This window comes from Sinohyriopsis cumingii, chromosome 1, assembly GCF_028554795.1.
Source record: "Sinohyriopsis cumingii isolate HCF-2022 chromosome 1, ASM2855479v2, whole genome shotgun sequence".
Classification (NCBI taxonomy): Eukaryota; Metazoa; Mollusca; class Bivalvia; order Unionida; family Unionidae; genus Sinohyriopsis; species Sinohyriopsis cumingii.
In genome coordinates, this window is record NC_142961.1 from 81,399,872 (window position 1) to 81,416,184 (window position 16,313).

At 36.2% G+C, this 16,313-nt stretch overlaps 1 protein-coding gene across 1 annotated transcript; it reads right to left on the reverse strand.

Moving 5' to 3' along the window:
• Positions 1-1,776: 1,776 nt before the first annotated feature.
• Positions 1,777-11,093, reverse strand: LOC149807226 (C-type lectin-like). The gene is made up of 3 exons (XM_089963777.1): positions 10,659-11,093; positions 3,404-3,622; positions 1,777-2,179 (listed from the first exon to the last, which is right to left on the reverse strand). The coding sequence occupies exons 1-3, from the start codon at positions 10,891-10,893 to the stop codon at positions 1,953-1,955; spliced, it is 681 nt and encodes a 226-aa protein (XP_089819903.1). The 5' UTR covers positions 10,894-11,093; the 3' UTR covers positions 1,777-1,952.
• Positions 11,094-16,313: the final 5,220 nt, after the last annotated feature.

Genomic DNA, 16,313 nt, shown 5'->3' on the forward strand with positions numbered 1-16,313 from the left:
CGAAAAGAAGATGGTAGCAGTATCTGACTTGTTTAACCAGTTGAAGGAGAGTTGGTATTGGATGATAGATCCGGAGTATGTAGTGGAAAGACTTGAAAGAGAATGGAAGTTCCCAGGCAGCTTGGACTTTGCAAACAATCTGAAAATAGCCAGGGAGAACATTGAAGGGATGATAGAAGAAGAGGTAAAGAAGTTGAGAGGTTTCATCTCGCCTTAATATGTAAGGGTCGGAACATTGAAGCAGTCTCTTGAAATTGTTATCAAAGTCAGGTGTTTTTTTGGATGATATCTTCAATTTGACAGAGTGGGCTTTTGTCAAAAGGGGACGGGACCAAGTCCATAAAGCAGAAGAAATTATGAAAAGGGTCTTGGAAGAAGAAATCAAGAACGTTAAAGACGCATGGGCAAAAAATAGGAAAGAACAAGAGAACATAAAGAAAAAAGAAGCATTTGAGAGAATGAACAAAAACTGGATGAATGTCCAGGAGAAATGTAGAGCGATAGGTCATCCAGACTGGATTCCTGAGTCGGAACACAAAAAGAAAGGAATATTGGGAAAATTTAGGAGATGGATAAAGAAATGGAGAAAGTAAAAGAAGAAAAAGCAGAAGAACCAAATGACTTTCATGCCTAACCCTCAAAAAAAAATATTTTTTAAATGTGGTATCAGTGTTTATAATCCACGATATATTCCCATGTTTATTTCCCCTTTACACTGGGCAGGCCCATGATATATTCCTATGTTAATTTTCCCTTGACGCTATACAGGCCCAGGTTGTACTTCAAAGTACTTGTCGCTATATCGTAAAACGGGACCTTGTAATGGTAATTCCCATTGTCGCTATAAATCTTGTCGCCATATCGTCCCAGGGTGGTTTGTAATGCTAATTCCCATTATCGCCCTATCGTCCCACTATACTACTCTGATGTCTTTCTTTAAATGTTGGTTTACATCTGAAAGTGCTCTACAGGCGTAGGCAATAATCTTTCCATTATTAGTTCATAATGTGCCTAGACCGACAGGAATTGCATGTACAAGTAATTGCGTTTCATTATTAGGATCGAATTACGTAATTATTGCGTTATTTTATTAAATTCTGTTTGAGTTTTTCAAACGCTTTATCGTTTTTCATTCCATTCCCATGGTTGATTTTGTTTGGTTAAGGCTCGAAGAGGGTCATTGATTGTTTGATGGAACGCAGCAGGCGAAGTACAAACAAAATTACATTATATCCATTTCAAATATGGAAGATAACTATATTCATAATTTCATTACTACATGTACTGCATTACATTGCTTTTGTTGATTTTATACATACTAAGCATTTCCTTATTGACGATTCATAAACCCATGTATGCATAACTTAAAACAATATCCGTTAAAAAATGACCCGGAAATCTGATCAAAATTCAACGCTGCGATCAGTTTTCAACGACTGTGAAAATAAAAATTCAACGTTAAGAACTGACCCTGGGTCAACTTTCAACGTTAAAAGCAGACCCGGAGGGTCAGAATTCAACGAGGGTCAAAATTTAACACTACACCTACTTTACGCATCGGTGACATACACCATTAAATTACAAAAATCACCAATCCAATCTTCATCAACCAAATTGGTCATAGCTACAAATAATGATTTCGGAAAATAGGCAAGTTTGAACATTATTACATGAATCTGCTAAATGATTTAGATGAAAACGTGACGAACACAAGGAAGGACGAGAAACTAATTAACGGATTAATGGAAGACATGTGAACGTTCATAAAGAGATAAGAACGGTGTCTTGGGTTTAATATCTGCATTAATTGTGACGATACATTTAAACAGCAGTAGTTTTTGTCCTTTGTTTTTTTAACTGAATGCATTCTTTCATATAAACTGACCGAACCAATAGAAGCAAAGAACTTAGTTTTGCAAGAGATTGCAACCACATCATGAAAATCATTTTTTCTATCCAATTTGACAAATATAATACATCATCCAGGAGCAAGCAGCATCTGCTACAAGATAATCAACGTCTCCATACAGAAGCATGCAATTCTCAGTTCTTCCGCCATTTGGTTCGCCAGAGTGCCAAACGGGACTTTTCATGTCGATGAGTTCGCGGTCAGCCCATCTCCAGATTCCTTCTTCCTCGTGGTCATTTCCACCGATAAACACATGTGAACCTTTAGGAACTGAAATGTAAAAGAGATTTGATAAGTTTTTTTACGATTGTTGTCCATTCTTGACATTCTAAATAAAAACCTTATTCGCATGTAGCGAATTTTTCACATTGATTTATGAGTGCCGTTTAAAATCTAAAATACAGTAAGGACACTTGTTCATGATAGTTAAATGATAATCAAAAAGAGACATTCATATTTTCATACCATTCGACCATCTAAAATAAACAAAACACAAGATAGCAAGATAACTCCTTGCACACAATATTTTGCATAGACTGACGCAAAGAGTGTTTGCTATTGATCTTTAAATGAAATAATTCTATACTTGTATGTGACGTAAATCATAGAACAAGCTTACTTTTCTCTTTTTTTCGTTCTAGTATGCCTCGAAAGGGAAAGATCTATTTTACAATTTCATGAGTGAAAGTCATAGAGAAAGGATCATATGACTACACACTACCCTTCCTTGAAAAATGTAATCCTTTTTCATCCACAAGGTACACCATTGTTCATTTGAAATTATATTTATATAACAAGTTGTATGATATTTATCTCTTATTTGAACTGACCACTAACGTAACATTCGATTTGTCAAATACGACAAAACAACACAAGAAGGTAACTGAGTGCAAGTATTTAGTATTGAAGTAAAGTACATTCTCGAAGGACGCATCACGTCAGCCGATCAGAGCTTATCCAATGGTAGGATCGAACCTGCAGGCTAATCACTGAGCCGTTATGGTTCATGCCTCCACTATTCTTCTCTTACGACACGAGAAAGGGCGCATCGGGACTATTATATATTAATGAGCTCGAAAAGCGCCAAATTCAACCTAAATTCATATACACGTATAAGGAATCGTACAAAAGATCTAACATCAAATGAAATGTATCCAACCATATGAAGACATTCTATATTTTACAAGCCTTCAGATAAGCACATGTGTAGTATCATGTTCATCACGTGATGAGGAATACTGAATTTCTATTTAATAAAACAGTAAAACAATGAGGCGAAAGTACTTTCGAGTACATTCGAATACCCTGCACATATGATAACGAAGTGATGACATTTTCTGACGATACTTGCAGTTTCTGTTATAAAGGTTTCGGCCTTTTTATATAGTCCAATATGTTATTTAGACCAAGATACTTCTTTAGGTCTAGAATGAGTCAATAATGTATTAAAATAAAATTTTTAAAAAAACAGAACTAAATAAGTGAGTGACTTACTGTATCGATTGATCTTTATCTGTTCCTTGAGATATAGATGAATTTCGGTGCTGTTAACCTTGGCAAGGTGGCTTCCCTCCAACTCACAGATTTGTCTCGCAGTCTCCCACGTCTGTTTTTCTTTGGACAGTCGGAAACAGAGATTAAGCGGCGTGTGGAATGTATAGTTGGAGGGGCACTGATAGCGGTTGGCTCCCGTCAATCCTCCATTTGTACAGACTGTAACATTGCCATAGAAATTATCCTTTGTGTTGTAAAATTTAAATATTAAGTAACTAGAAAACAACAACAATACAGTTAAAATAAAATAACAAAAGTTAATAGACAATACATAACACGACTCAAATCATTTTGAAGGTACCGATGAGAACGATAAAAAATGCATACTCCCTGACATATACTCTAATCGGAAAATCATCGGCATGTATCTCGCACTGAAGCATATCGAGAACGAGCCTAAAGGTGTAAAGGTTTAATGGTGTCACTTCTAAGTCCTAACCAGCTCTATGTGCTGGGATGGGGCTAAGGAGTGTCAACAATAAGCTACTGCGTGACAGCAGCGCGACGCAATGAAAACTACGAAGCGTCATGTTACTCTCATATAGTTGCGTCATGAACATCTATGAATTTGACACGATCTTCAATTTAGTTCATTGGGTCAAGTTTTAGTTCATTGGGTGAAGTTTTATCTTTTCTTTTTAAAAACTAAAATGTGTTTGTTGACAACTTTTTTATGATTTCCAATCGTTTCGGCCCCCCCCCCTCCACATTACATGGCAAATCAATGTAACGTATGGGATAATTATTTATTTATTTGCTTACTTTGTTTCGTATTTTTGTTTCTTTTTCCGAATGATGTTAGATTAATTGGCATTACAAACTTCTGCTACTCACAAAGACGATGATTGTTTTATGTTCCTCATACTTTCTTCAGGAATAACATAGCTAATTAAGCTCTGCCGTCCATAATAGACTGCCATCGTCTGTAGTACGCAAACATAAGACTTGCACTGATCGAATCGATTTTTAGGAACCATCAATGCGATAATCCTCGTTACCGTTGATTCTATTTCTATCACCCAACCTATCCTGAACTTATGTTAACTGTACAACCGCTCTTGTGATTTCGACATATAAAATAATATGAATAAACATTACAATGCGAAATGATTTCATTCACCGTACGCAAGTACTAACATTTCTACATCTACTTGACGGTAATGGTTGGTCGAGCTTAATGATGGACAATTTACACATTAGTTTTATATATTTGAGAGCCAATGTTAAATGTAGCACTTCTTAAACTGCATCATCGATTAAGTACTGTATTTCTTTCCTGGCCATATATTCAAACACAATTTCTCTGATTTTGCTATTAAATAAGGGCTCACTTAAATCCAACGCCACAAATAGACGTAACACCCTACTTAAATTAAATAAAAAATGTCAGGAAAATACTGGAAATTTAGAACACTGCACATTTTCTTACATCTTAAATCCGGCGAGATAGAAACACCTGTAATTTTGATTTTCGCCTACAGAGTATGGCAATCGCAGCCTAACTGTATTTTTCAAGACACTGGAGATAAATGAAAACACTTCAGAAATTTTGGACTTTTCCAGATTAAAAGCAAACAGCCTGTTGATAACGGAAAACCTCTAAAATGTAAAGAAAACCTCTATTTAGCATCCGTCTTTTAAAAGCCTTGAAACACGGTATCTCCCAGATCTGTCAGTCATGTAATTGTTATTCCAAATCTTCATATACTGTGAATCATTTTATTTTTTTGAGAAATTTTCGGGCTTTCGCGGAAAATAATAATTGTCAGATTTTAAGTTTACCGAATTGGGGAATGGGTCCAGCATTTTTCACGGAAAGATCATTCTTCTATATATCTCAATTCCCAGTTTGTTGAAATCATGAAATTCACGAATATTGGTACCTGATGAAAATAGTGAATTCACGGAACCTGAATTTCTAGCACTTTTTTTCTGAATATAAATAGACAAAGGATATGTTATTCGCTTACTTTTCACAGACCTACTGCCCAAATTGGCACCATTTGGGTTACCTGAAAGAATAATTTGTTTCTACAACGTACGTAAGCCGACTTAGCTGTATTTCTGTCTGATATTGTTTGTGAGTAAAATTTTTTAGTGTCGAACATGTTGTACTAGACAGCAAGCTTCATGATATCCGTTACAATTATTTAAAACGTTTCTTAACACTTTGAACTTAATCTATATGCAAGGTGACATCGATATGATGTGTCCAATAATAGAAATATTTAAATCATTTGAACTTTAAGTAAATATTTTAAATATGAAGGCATTTACAGATGCTATAGAAAATTGTATGTAGTACTTTTTACAGCACAAATATATATCTACATATTTAAATAATGTATGATCTATTCCATGTTTGGATTATAATGTCTTTATATTATCCTCTTGACTCTTGAATAATGAAACGGTAGCTAGATCGAACAAGTTTAATCGAATGCAAGATGTATGTATGGATTGCAAAAGTTTCACAGTTGCTAGAAACCATCGTATTTTTTGTTAGTGACTGCGGTACACTTTTCCGATTTCTAGGGTAATTTATTCGGGATGTATACTTATCGCATTTGTTAACCATGACCAAAATTGTACGGTATACACGTTCTATCCTGGTTTTAGAATTACAGGGATATGCCTCGTTTCTGCCTTTCAAAACATGTATGTTATGCCATTTTTAGCCACTTTACACATTGCCTGACAGTACCTAATTTGTACATTATACTACACCGTGTACTGTTTTTGTTGATTCACAGATTAAATACTTATCTTTGCATTTTGTAAGATATATGAATGTGTACTGATGTAATGTAAAATTTGACTTTGTTTACTAGTAATAATAGAAAATTGTGATGAATATAAAACATCTGAATTTGATATATATAAAAAAGTCAGCTCAGCAATCAGCGAAATACCCTTTTTGAAAACTACTCCTACCATTTTAATCCCATTCCCATCTTCTTGATTCAGAGGTGAATCAGCAGTTCGTAAGACTGCAAGGGCTGAGTTTCTTATTGTCATGTGTGTGTACCACATTTGTAAGCATATGTCATATATTTGACACGTACGTGAACTGAGTGACAAACAGAAGTAATCTTGAAACCTTATTACTACACATGTTATACTTGTATAACTTCATGCAACGTTCGAAAACCCGTCTACAAAAAGACGTCGTACCAGTCTAAGTTGTATACTATTATATTGTCTCCAGCTTACGCTGTATAGTACTAGAAAGTAAACCATCAATTTCATTGATAAGTCGCACAAAAATGTCATTCTTGGACTATGACGTCAGTACTATGGATCACAATGATGCCACTGCGCCAGTCCATTCATGTGATGATCGAAGCTTCTTTCTCGCTACTTTCAGTAACAATGTATATTTAGCCGTACAGTGTATATTAAATAGGAAATGAATAAAAACACCTTATTAAATGCGTGTTTTAACAAATAATGTTCTAATTTTAATTCCGTTTTAAAAATGCTACATGCATAAGCTTATTGTAGTAGTAGACGAAGTCATCGTACTCGACAGAATCAATGTGCGTGAGAGGGTGGGGGGGGGGGGGGAAATATAGTCAGAAACACGGGGCTCGTTGCCAAGAAAATCAAGGGATGGGGGTTCTAACCTGTAATAATATAACACAAGGGAAGACACTGGTCCGCACCCCTCGGTAGTTCCAACACTGCTAGTTTATCCTAATTGCATCTGCTAATTTCCAACTTAGGTCAGTCGTAATCAAGAACAGTTCAATTTTCAAAACAACTCTTCACACTTCGTTCAATTTGTGATATAATGGAGAAAATGCAACAATTGTTCGCCGATCTTGACGTCTGGATAACAACCCAAATAGAAGTGCGATTTTGTATTCGGACAGTCTTCGATTTCACCATTGACCGAAAGGTAAGATCCAAACAAATTCGAGAGAGTATAAAATATTGAACACAATTTTACATTTAGACAATTAGCAGTATCTACGCTACTAATCTAATTTTACCATGGCACAATAAAATTGTCCATTTCTTTCTTTGCTATCGTCTGCTCGTATTTAGCGCTTAACTGCGCACTCTAGTTTGTTCGGATTTTACATTTCGTTCAATGGGGAGGGCAAAACACATGCAATCAGATTACACCTTACGTATATAGTTGGGCCTCTACATCTCCTCTTTAGCGAGTTCTGACAATGGACATTACGTCCACTCTATATACCGTCTTGACATGAACCCTCCATATTTAATTTCTAGGAGATAAGAATCCACCTACGAAGGAAGTCCTGGCAAACTTCGTGAAAACGAAACAGCAATATAAGGGGCACCTGGGGGGTGGGGTGGTACCGAGTATGAAAAACACGCAAATATTAATAAACTGTATAAATAGTATGTACTCATGGGACACTTACTTAGATGATTTTGATTTCAACGCCTCTCATACTGTTTCGAAATAAGCCTTTTTTTTCTAACAGTAGAAAAAGTTCACAGAAATTTCGTCGAACCGATTTCGAGAAACTCGCGACTAAATAAAGGAATTCAAGCAGAACACATGCCGTAAAATTATACACATGTGGGTCATAACGTCCACTCTATATACCGTCTTGACATGAACCCTCCGTTGATATTTAAGGGGCACCTTGGGACTTCCTTCGTAGGTGGACTCTATCTCCTAGAGATAGAAAGAAACTGACACTTCTCAGTGATATATGTATGTTTCAAACATATTATGGAATGCATGTTTCAAACTAATTACTTTTAACTAATACAGCTAAATTTTTTAGAGACACTCCCAACGGTTTCTTTTATTTTTTAAATCTAAAAGTATTTATTATAGTGTCTGTAAAATTATTGGTTTCCGTAATGCACACGTGGTAACGAAAGTGACCGACTTCTAATATATGAAGCCAATTTTTCTTATTTGTCCGATATTGTGGTATAAGCTGTCGTATTAGTTCCATATCCATGTACAGATATGGCACTTAACTAAATAAACCTCCTTTCACCTTGGAATATTTCTTGCATTGTTGTTACAAAGAGCGATTTTCAAATTACTGCCAAAAAAAAAAAAATTCGAATGTGGCGATAGTACATATATTAAATAAAAGTATGCATTTAAAGAACATGATCTTGGAAGAGAGAGAGAGAGAGAGAGAGAGAGAGAGAGAGAGAGTAATATTAATGGAGACTGTTACAGAAGTGAATGTCCCAGTCATTTGAAACCTATGTTTTCTTTTAACTTGTAGGTGTGATACATGTTAATTGCCAAGAATCTTTCAGACAATCATTAAAGCTAATTGACTTACAGCGATGGTTGTTTGTGTAACTGAGAAACTGTACATTCTACGAGTAATAACTTAGAATCAGACCTGACCAGTCTTTTAACGAATAATAGTACCAAGAGGTCAACCAGATCGAGAATACTGGTTTACAATTAAGTCAAAATTTTCTAATGATTTGAAACAGATACCCAACTAGTTTCAGTTTTTCTTCGATGAACGCTAGAATGAATTAAAGAATCTGGCAAAAGGAGTTTCTCAACATTAGTTTATAATAACTCGTTCCACTTATATTTATAGGTTACTGCATTTCTATGGGAAAATATGAACGACCTTAGTGAAGTATATCCATCCGACAAAACGAGTTCATATTTTCCCATACAAATGCAGTAACCTTTTTATTATATGCTCATTTTCTTATTCTACCTAAGGCTTAATTATATAAACAAAATACACTACAAGAAACAAAGTAACTGAATCTATGCCGTATTCTAAACTAAATACACAAGCGCAGATTCATCATTACACAACAACAACATTATAAATGCGCACATAACTCCGCCCAGATAAATTTGAACTTAGTCGCGTGCTAGACATAAGTTCCGAAAGAATATGGCGTTTTTGTCTGCTTAAAATTGAATTTTGTTGTCATATTGTGAATGAATGCGCTTTGCAACAAGTATTCCATTTGATCTGGAATGAATAGAATTTGGTATTTTTGTCCATTCTACGAAATTTCGTGATTATGGACTGGGTTTATATGTGACAATTCCACATGAAATACATCGGATTGAAGAAGCGAGGGAGAAGCGTGTTGACATCTGCAAATGAGTTTCTGTTTCCGTCATTGTATGTTTGAAATCATAATGGGGGAAAATATGGAGTCTTTCAATTGCAATTATCAAAAAGACGCTGTGGAATTTAATGCTTATTTCATTTTGAGTTCAGTAAGGCTGATGTAATTGCACTTATATTCGAAATAACAGTACAATTTCGAAATGTGTAATCAAGATTGAGAACCTATGATATGGCTCGTGTAATTCATATTTGCAGAACTAAGAAAGTATATTTTGAGGAAATTCAGGATGTAAAACTGTAATTATATTGTATTTTGCCATTCTTATTACCAGCTAAAGAAGACAGTTTATGTCTTGTCACTTGTATGCACCGCTCCGGTGGCCTAGTGGTTAGAGCGTCCGCCTCGGATGCGGGAGGTCGTGGGTTCTATCCCCGGCCGAGTCATACGAAAGACTTACAAAAATGATACTAACAGCTGCCTCGCTTGGCGCTCAGCATTAAGAGGTTAGTGTTAGGACTGGTCAGCCAGGTGTCAGGATAATGTGACTGGGTAGGACATCATGCTACATGTCTGCGGCATGATGCCCCAGTGCTAGACATCACATCGTAGTGATATGACTGAAAAATTGTTAAAGCTACGTTAAAAATCAAAATCACATCACATCAATGGTATGTTATTTGTAAGGACCCTTTCTGGTGTCTACTGTACAGCTAGCCTAAATCCAAAACATTGTATCAAAAAAATTAGCGCGGAATGTGCCAACGCAGATGGGATGTGGCACTCCACGAAACATTTGGTTTACTTCGTTAAGAAACAAATTTCATCAACCAAAACGTAAAGCGCCTACTATTCGAGTGTACATGATTTGTTTACAAATCAAAAGTGCTGGCGTCTGCGTCTATTGTTTGTTTACAATATAAAGTAGTTCCTTTATGCACGTAAATGCAATATGAAGGTGTGCAATATCGTAAAATACTGAATGATTCTGACAATGTAAATTTAACAGAGAAAAAAATGAGCATATCACAAAACTATGTATGCTGTCAAGTGGAAACGATTTCACACCTCAATATTAGTTTATGATATGACAAACAGGAAACTTTGGATAGTTATATTCGTTAAGAGTGCTTACCCTCCTTATTGTTCTGTAAGACTTGGGTCATTTGACGTTCCAATCTGGCTACTTTCAGCATAAGCACCTCAACGTCATTGTTTAGAAGAATACGTTTCTCTTTCTCTTCCTCCAGACGCAAACGTACGGCACTAACGTCGCTTTTTTCCGCATCTTCTAGCATGACTGCAGCTGTGAATTCCACCATCCATAGTTTCGGGCAAAGCAAAAGGAAGATCAGACTCGTTGCTTGCATTATAAAAATAAACAGTGACAGATAGCTGCGACTGTTGTAGTGTATGTAGCAAATCAGCACAAGAAGAGAATTCAACACATCCAATGTTATAATGAGTCTGTTGATTTACTCGTGTGTATGGCTCTCTATCCCGCCCCCTGCCTAGTTGAGTTATACCACTTAAAATTATAAGACATACGACTTCATATTAGAAATCACACCGTGTCACAACATTCCCGTACACTTAAAAATATAGTACAAAAGGCAGCAAAATCGCTTTGATATACATCCTGTTTCTTTTTCTGCAGATTATACATAACAGCTTCTTAATTATATTTGGCACTCATCTTCCGAATTTAAACAAAATACGTTATATAAGCTACACATTTTATAGAGAAACTGGTTTGTCTTCTAAAAATAAATGCCACTTTGTCGACTTCGTTAACTATTTTATCTAATTTATAAATTATTTTCTGGCAGTTACTTTTGGGACAAACTGTTTGCATGCATTAAAATGAATAATATTTATGTGCATTTGTCTCTATGAACGACCTTCTGTAGTGGTCTCTATGAATGACCTTTTGTAGTGGTCTTTTTGGACGATCTAGTGTAGTGGTCTCTATGAACGACCTCCTGTAGCAGTCTCTATGAATGACCATGTGTAGTGGTCTCTATGAACGACCTTGTGTAGTGGTCTTTGTGAATGACGTTGTGTAGTGTCTCCATGAACGATCTAGTGTAATGGTCTCTATGAACAACCTTCTGTAGTGGTTTCTGTGAAAGATCCATTTGTAGTGTCCTCTATGAATGACATTGCATAGTGGTCCCGATGAACGACCTTGTAGAGTGGTCTATTTGAGAGACCTTCTGTTGTGGTGTCTGTGAACGACCATGTGTAGTGGTCTCTATGAATGACATTGCGTAATGGTCCCTATGAACGACCTTCTGTACTGGTCTCTGAACGATCTGTGAAAGACCTTGTATAGTGGTCTCTATGGATGACCGTCATATTGATCTGTATGAACGATCTAGTGTAGTGGTCTCTATGAATGGCTTTGTGTATTGGTCTCTGTGAATGACATTGTGTAGTAGTCTCAAAGAGCGATCTTGTGTAGTGTTCTATTTGAGCGACCTAGTGTAGTGGTCTCTGTGAATGACCTAGTGTAGTTGTCTCTGTGAATGACATTGTGTAGTAGTCTCTATGAGCGATCTTGTGTAGTGTTCTATTTGAGCGACCTAGTGTAGTGGACTCTGTTAATGACATTTTGTAGTAGTCTCTATGAGCGATCTTGTGTAGTGTTCTGTTTGAGCGACCTAGTGTAGTGGTCTCTGTGAATGACATTGTGTAGTAGTCTCTATGAGCGATCTTGTGTAGTGTTCTATTTGAGCGACCTAGTGTAGTGGTCTCTGTGAATGACCTAGTGTAGTTGTCTCTGTGAATGACATTGTGTAGTAGTCTCTATGAGCGATCTTGTGTAGTGTTCTATTTGAGCGACCTAGTGTAGTGGTCTCTGTGAATGACCTTATGTACCAAATTAAAATTGTCTATACTTTAGCATCGCCATATTTTATATTCCTTTCCTGCCATTGAAGATTGCATGATAGATATAATAATTAATTATAATAAATATACTGATCACGATAATTAAACTTTATAAAAAAGCAAATAAACAAATAAATACAAACACTAGTATACATAAGTGATGAAAGATGCATTCAAACTAAGCAGCACGGTCTCATGTAGAGAAAGTTAACAGTAGGTCGTAGAAGCGACAGAAATAATTTCGTACGCATAGAACTGTAAATAGATATATAAGCGCCTATCTTAATACAGTTTCTCTATGCTATAAAACATCAAAATATCAGAAATAATCTTATGGATAGTGGCATACTGTTCCAACTAGAGCTGAGAACCACAAAATAGTTTGTTCTTCTGAACATGACGCAATACGTATCACACAGTACGCCCGCAATTATATTAGGGAAATTAATTTTTTTTGCGAGAAAATAAAATAAAATATCTTAGACTTGAACGATAATCTCTGACCACCAATCCCACCCCTAGAAATTAAGTGATCATTACCTTATAGTAGATGAATTTGTTTGTGTATGTTAATTGTTACGTAAGTGATTCTCTAAAAGCTGTAAATAAAAGTGGATGATGAAGTTTATGCAATAGTTGCCACACAGGGAAAGCAATTATGCTGACAGCAGAGAGCATTTTGATAAGAAAAAAAACAACAACTGTTGACACTGAAGTCTATCATTTCTAGCTTCACTATTGATATAATAGGCAGGGAAACTTTGAGTGGGATGCCAGGAATAATTTTATCAGAAAGACCAGTAAGCATAATGCACACTGGCTCGACTAGGGAGAAAGTAATTAGTGGACAACAGAAATTACTCAAAATTAATACAGAAAACCAGAAAATATTGGCATTATTCACCGGAATACATATACTTAACGCATTATCATACAAAAATAATTAACCAAACAATGAACATAGTGTTTCCTCTTTTAATGCTAAAGTTTTCCAAAAGTTGAAATACGACCCGAGTAGCTTGATGCCGATTAGAAATCAGCCGAATTCGTAGCTAAGCCCTTTCTGTGATGTAATGCCAATTCGAAATCAATCGAATTCGTAGCTAAGCTCTTTCTGTGATGTAATGCCAATTGGAAATCAATCGAATTCGTAGCTAAGCTCTTTCTCTGATACCATGCCAATCCAAAATAAGCTGAAATCGTAGCTGAAGCTCTTTCTTTCATAGTAACTTACCTACATGCTTACTTTGGATTAAAGTGGTTTTTGCACAGCCGTGCATGTACCAGTTTTATGCCTTCACAGCAGGCTGTTTAATTACTCATGGGGAAAGGAATTCGAGCCACTTCCCCCCAGGCTTTTATGTGCTCAAGGAGCACTGTTTAATTGAAGCCGTCAGGCAGTGGGATTAAGATTAGTCCCTAACTGTCTGAATCTATGGCTTTGAAGAGAGTGGGAATAGACCTAACACACACTCAACTTTTCAGTCCGCATCAGGGGTCTAAAGCGCTTTCCGTACGGATCACTGCCATCTCACCTCTGTCTGCGTGGGTTCGAGTTTCGGATTCGGCCAATGTGGGTATGTGAGAAAGCTTTCCAGTAGCTTCTCGTGGGTCGGTGTTTCTTTCCGGGGATTTCCCGGGTTCTTCCTCCACCATTAATACTGGCCGCCATGTATAGCCTATTGTGTGATGAAATATGGCGTTAAACCCTACAACAACAACAACAACAACACCAACAATCAGTCCGCATCTATTGAAATGCCTAAGGTGTGCATGAGTGGGAATGGGCTCATACTTATAAAGGTAGCGTAAAAGGCGTGCACTACACGCTGATAGATTTTAATGTTCGGTCGTGGCAAGGGACGAGAGGGAGGGAAGGTCAGGTCCAAGGTCACAGGTTGGCTCTTCTTGACTCCGTTGTATTTTATTCTAAATTTGCCGTCTTCACAATTTGTTTGAGAGTTCAGACGATGAGAGGTACCTAGGGTGACAGCTTTATTGAGATGATTTTTCCAGTCAGCATGCGACTATTAACTGTTTGTACAAATATCATCCTTTGTCAAATTAATACATGACTTTATTAACTGCACGCACCATGAGCATCTGTATTCAGACTGCTCTGTGGCTATTGTTAATTTTTGTGTACAATTAGCATCTTTTGTCAGACTGCTCTATGGCTATATTATCTGTTTGTAGAATAAGAGTCTTTTTCAGAGTGCACTATGGCTCTATCAGCTGTTAGCACAATAAAACTATTTTGCCAGACTACCCTATGAATCTAGTAACTGTTTGTACATTAGCATATTTTGCAAATTTTTTAATTTATAGTTAGATAAGCATATATTTGTTCACAAATACATTGGAAGCAACAAGCTTTTTGGGTTGAAGCAAGATCGGCAAATGCCATTGTTAGGTTTGGCGGGATGTTATAGGAAATGTTGCTTACATTTTCCCGTTAGTATCTCTTAGAGATGTTGAGTAATAAATCCATGTTTCATTGGTCTGAAAATAGTCCTATATCGTTGGAGAAATTAAAACCATGCTTAAAAGTGCACCAGCTGTTTAAGCCAATTATTAAAATGTATGCTGATGCAAGTGATAAGGGTGGGTGGGTGAAGCATTGATTCAAGAAGTCAAAAATTGGTTTAGATCATCAAGTGTACTTGATGTCTAAAACAATAACAAGTAAACAAGCACCAGAAAAATATTTCCACAATTGTGAAGAAATGTTTAGCTATGATATTGGCTTTGCGATTGAAGTGTATATTTAGCTCAGTTCTTTATTCGGTTATTATATTCAATCATCACAATCGACTTACTTTCATTGACAAAATGAAAAATAAAAGTCAGAGATTATTGTGGTGGAGTTTAACGCTGCAAGTATAGAAGACTGACATTAGACATATGAAAAGAAAATGTAGGTACAGGTGCAATGTCACATATATAGAAGACGCACTATATTGCTTTATTTTGTGTATATTTTGTATAACTAACCTGCGTGCCATTCATAAGACATCTTCCTATGTAGTTTTCATATCATACGCATTACTGATAAGTATTAAAAGAAAGCTTTATGACATAAATCTTTATTTTTCTTTATGAGATGTGTTTTGTACATTTAATCTATATTGTGTGCTTCACATTGGTCCATGATTTAAGTTGTACATCAGATTATGGGGACTTTTACCATGCCCACAATTGGAGGGGAAAGGGGGGAGTGAGGTTCAGAGTGGGGTGGAGTGAAATGGGGGGAACGATATAATCTTTATACAAAGTATGATCATTACGTATTAGAACTGGTCCTCAATGGGGATACAATTTACTTAAATGCACAAGCATTCAGGTATCACTTCACTCCATGTTGAAGTCGTAGCATTTTTAAACTCGCCTAAGGTGCATTTTATACTCGCGCCACGAACTTTACTCTCGCCTAAGGTGCATTTGTTTTTTCATGCCATATAAACTTTAAACTGGAATATATAAGAGGGCGTAGTGCTGTTGGAAATCGCGGGAACGGCATACTCTCTTCTGCGCGTTGCATTACCCAAAATATACTTAACTCCTCAAGCTTTTGTCAAACACCAAAGTCTCTTCAAATGTATGTCATACACCAAAAACACTCTTCCATATTACGTCAAACACAGAAAATATAGTTAACTCTTCAGATTTACGTCAAACATGGAAAGTTTCGTTTTATCGTGATTTGGAGTATTAAATTCCCTTATTTCTTCAGACAGAACAGACGAAAGAAGGAAATGCGAAAACAAATCAAACCGCCATTTATTTATATATTTATTTACTTATGTATTTATTTATTTCATGGTTTGTGTTATTTATTTATTTCTGTTGTTGTGTTGTTGTATATTAGATGTGGTTCACAATGCAATAAGACCATCTT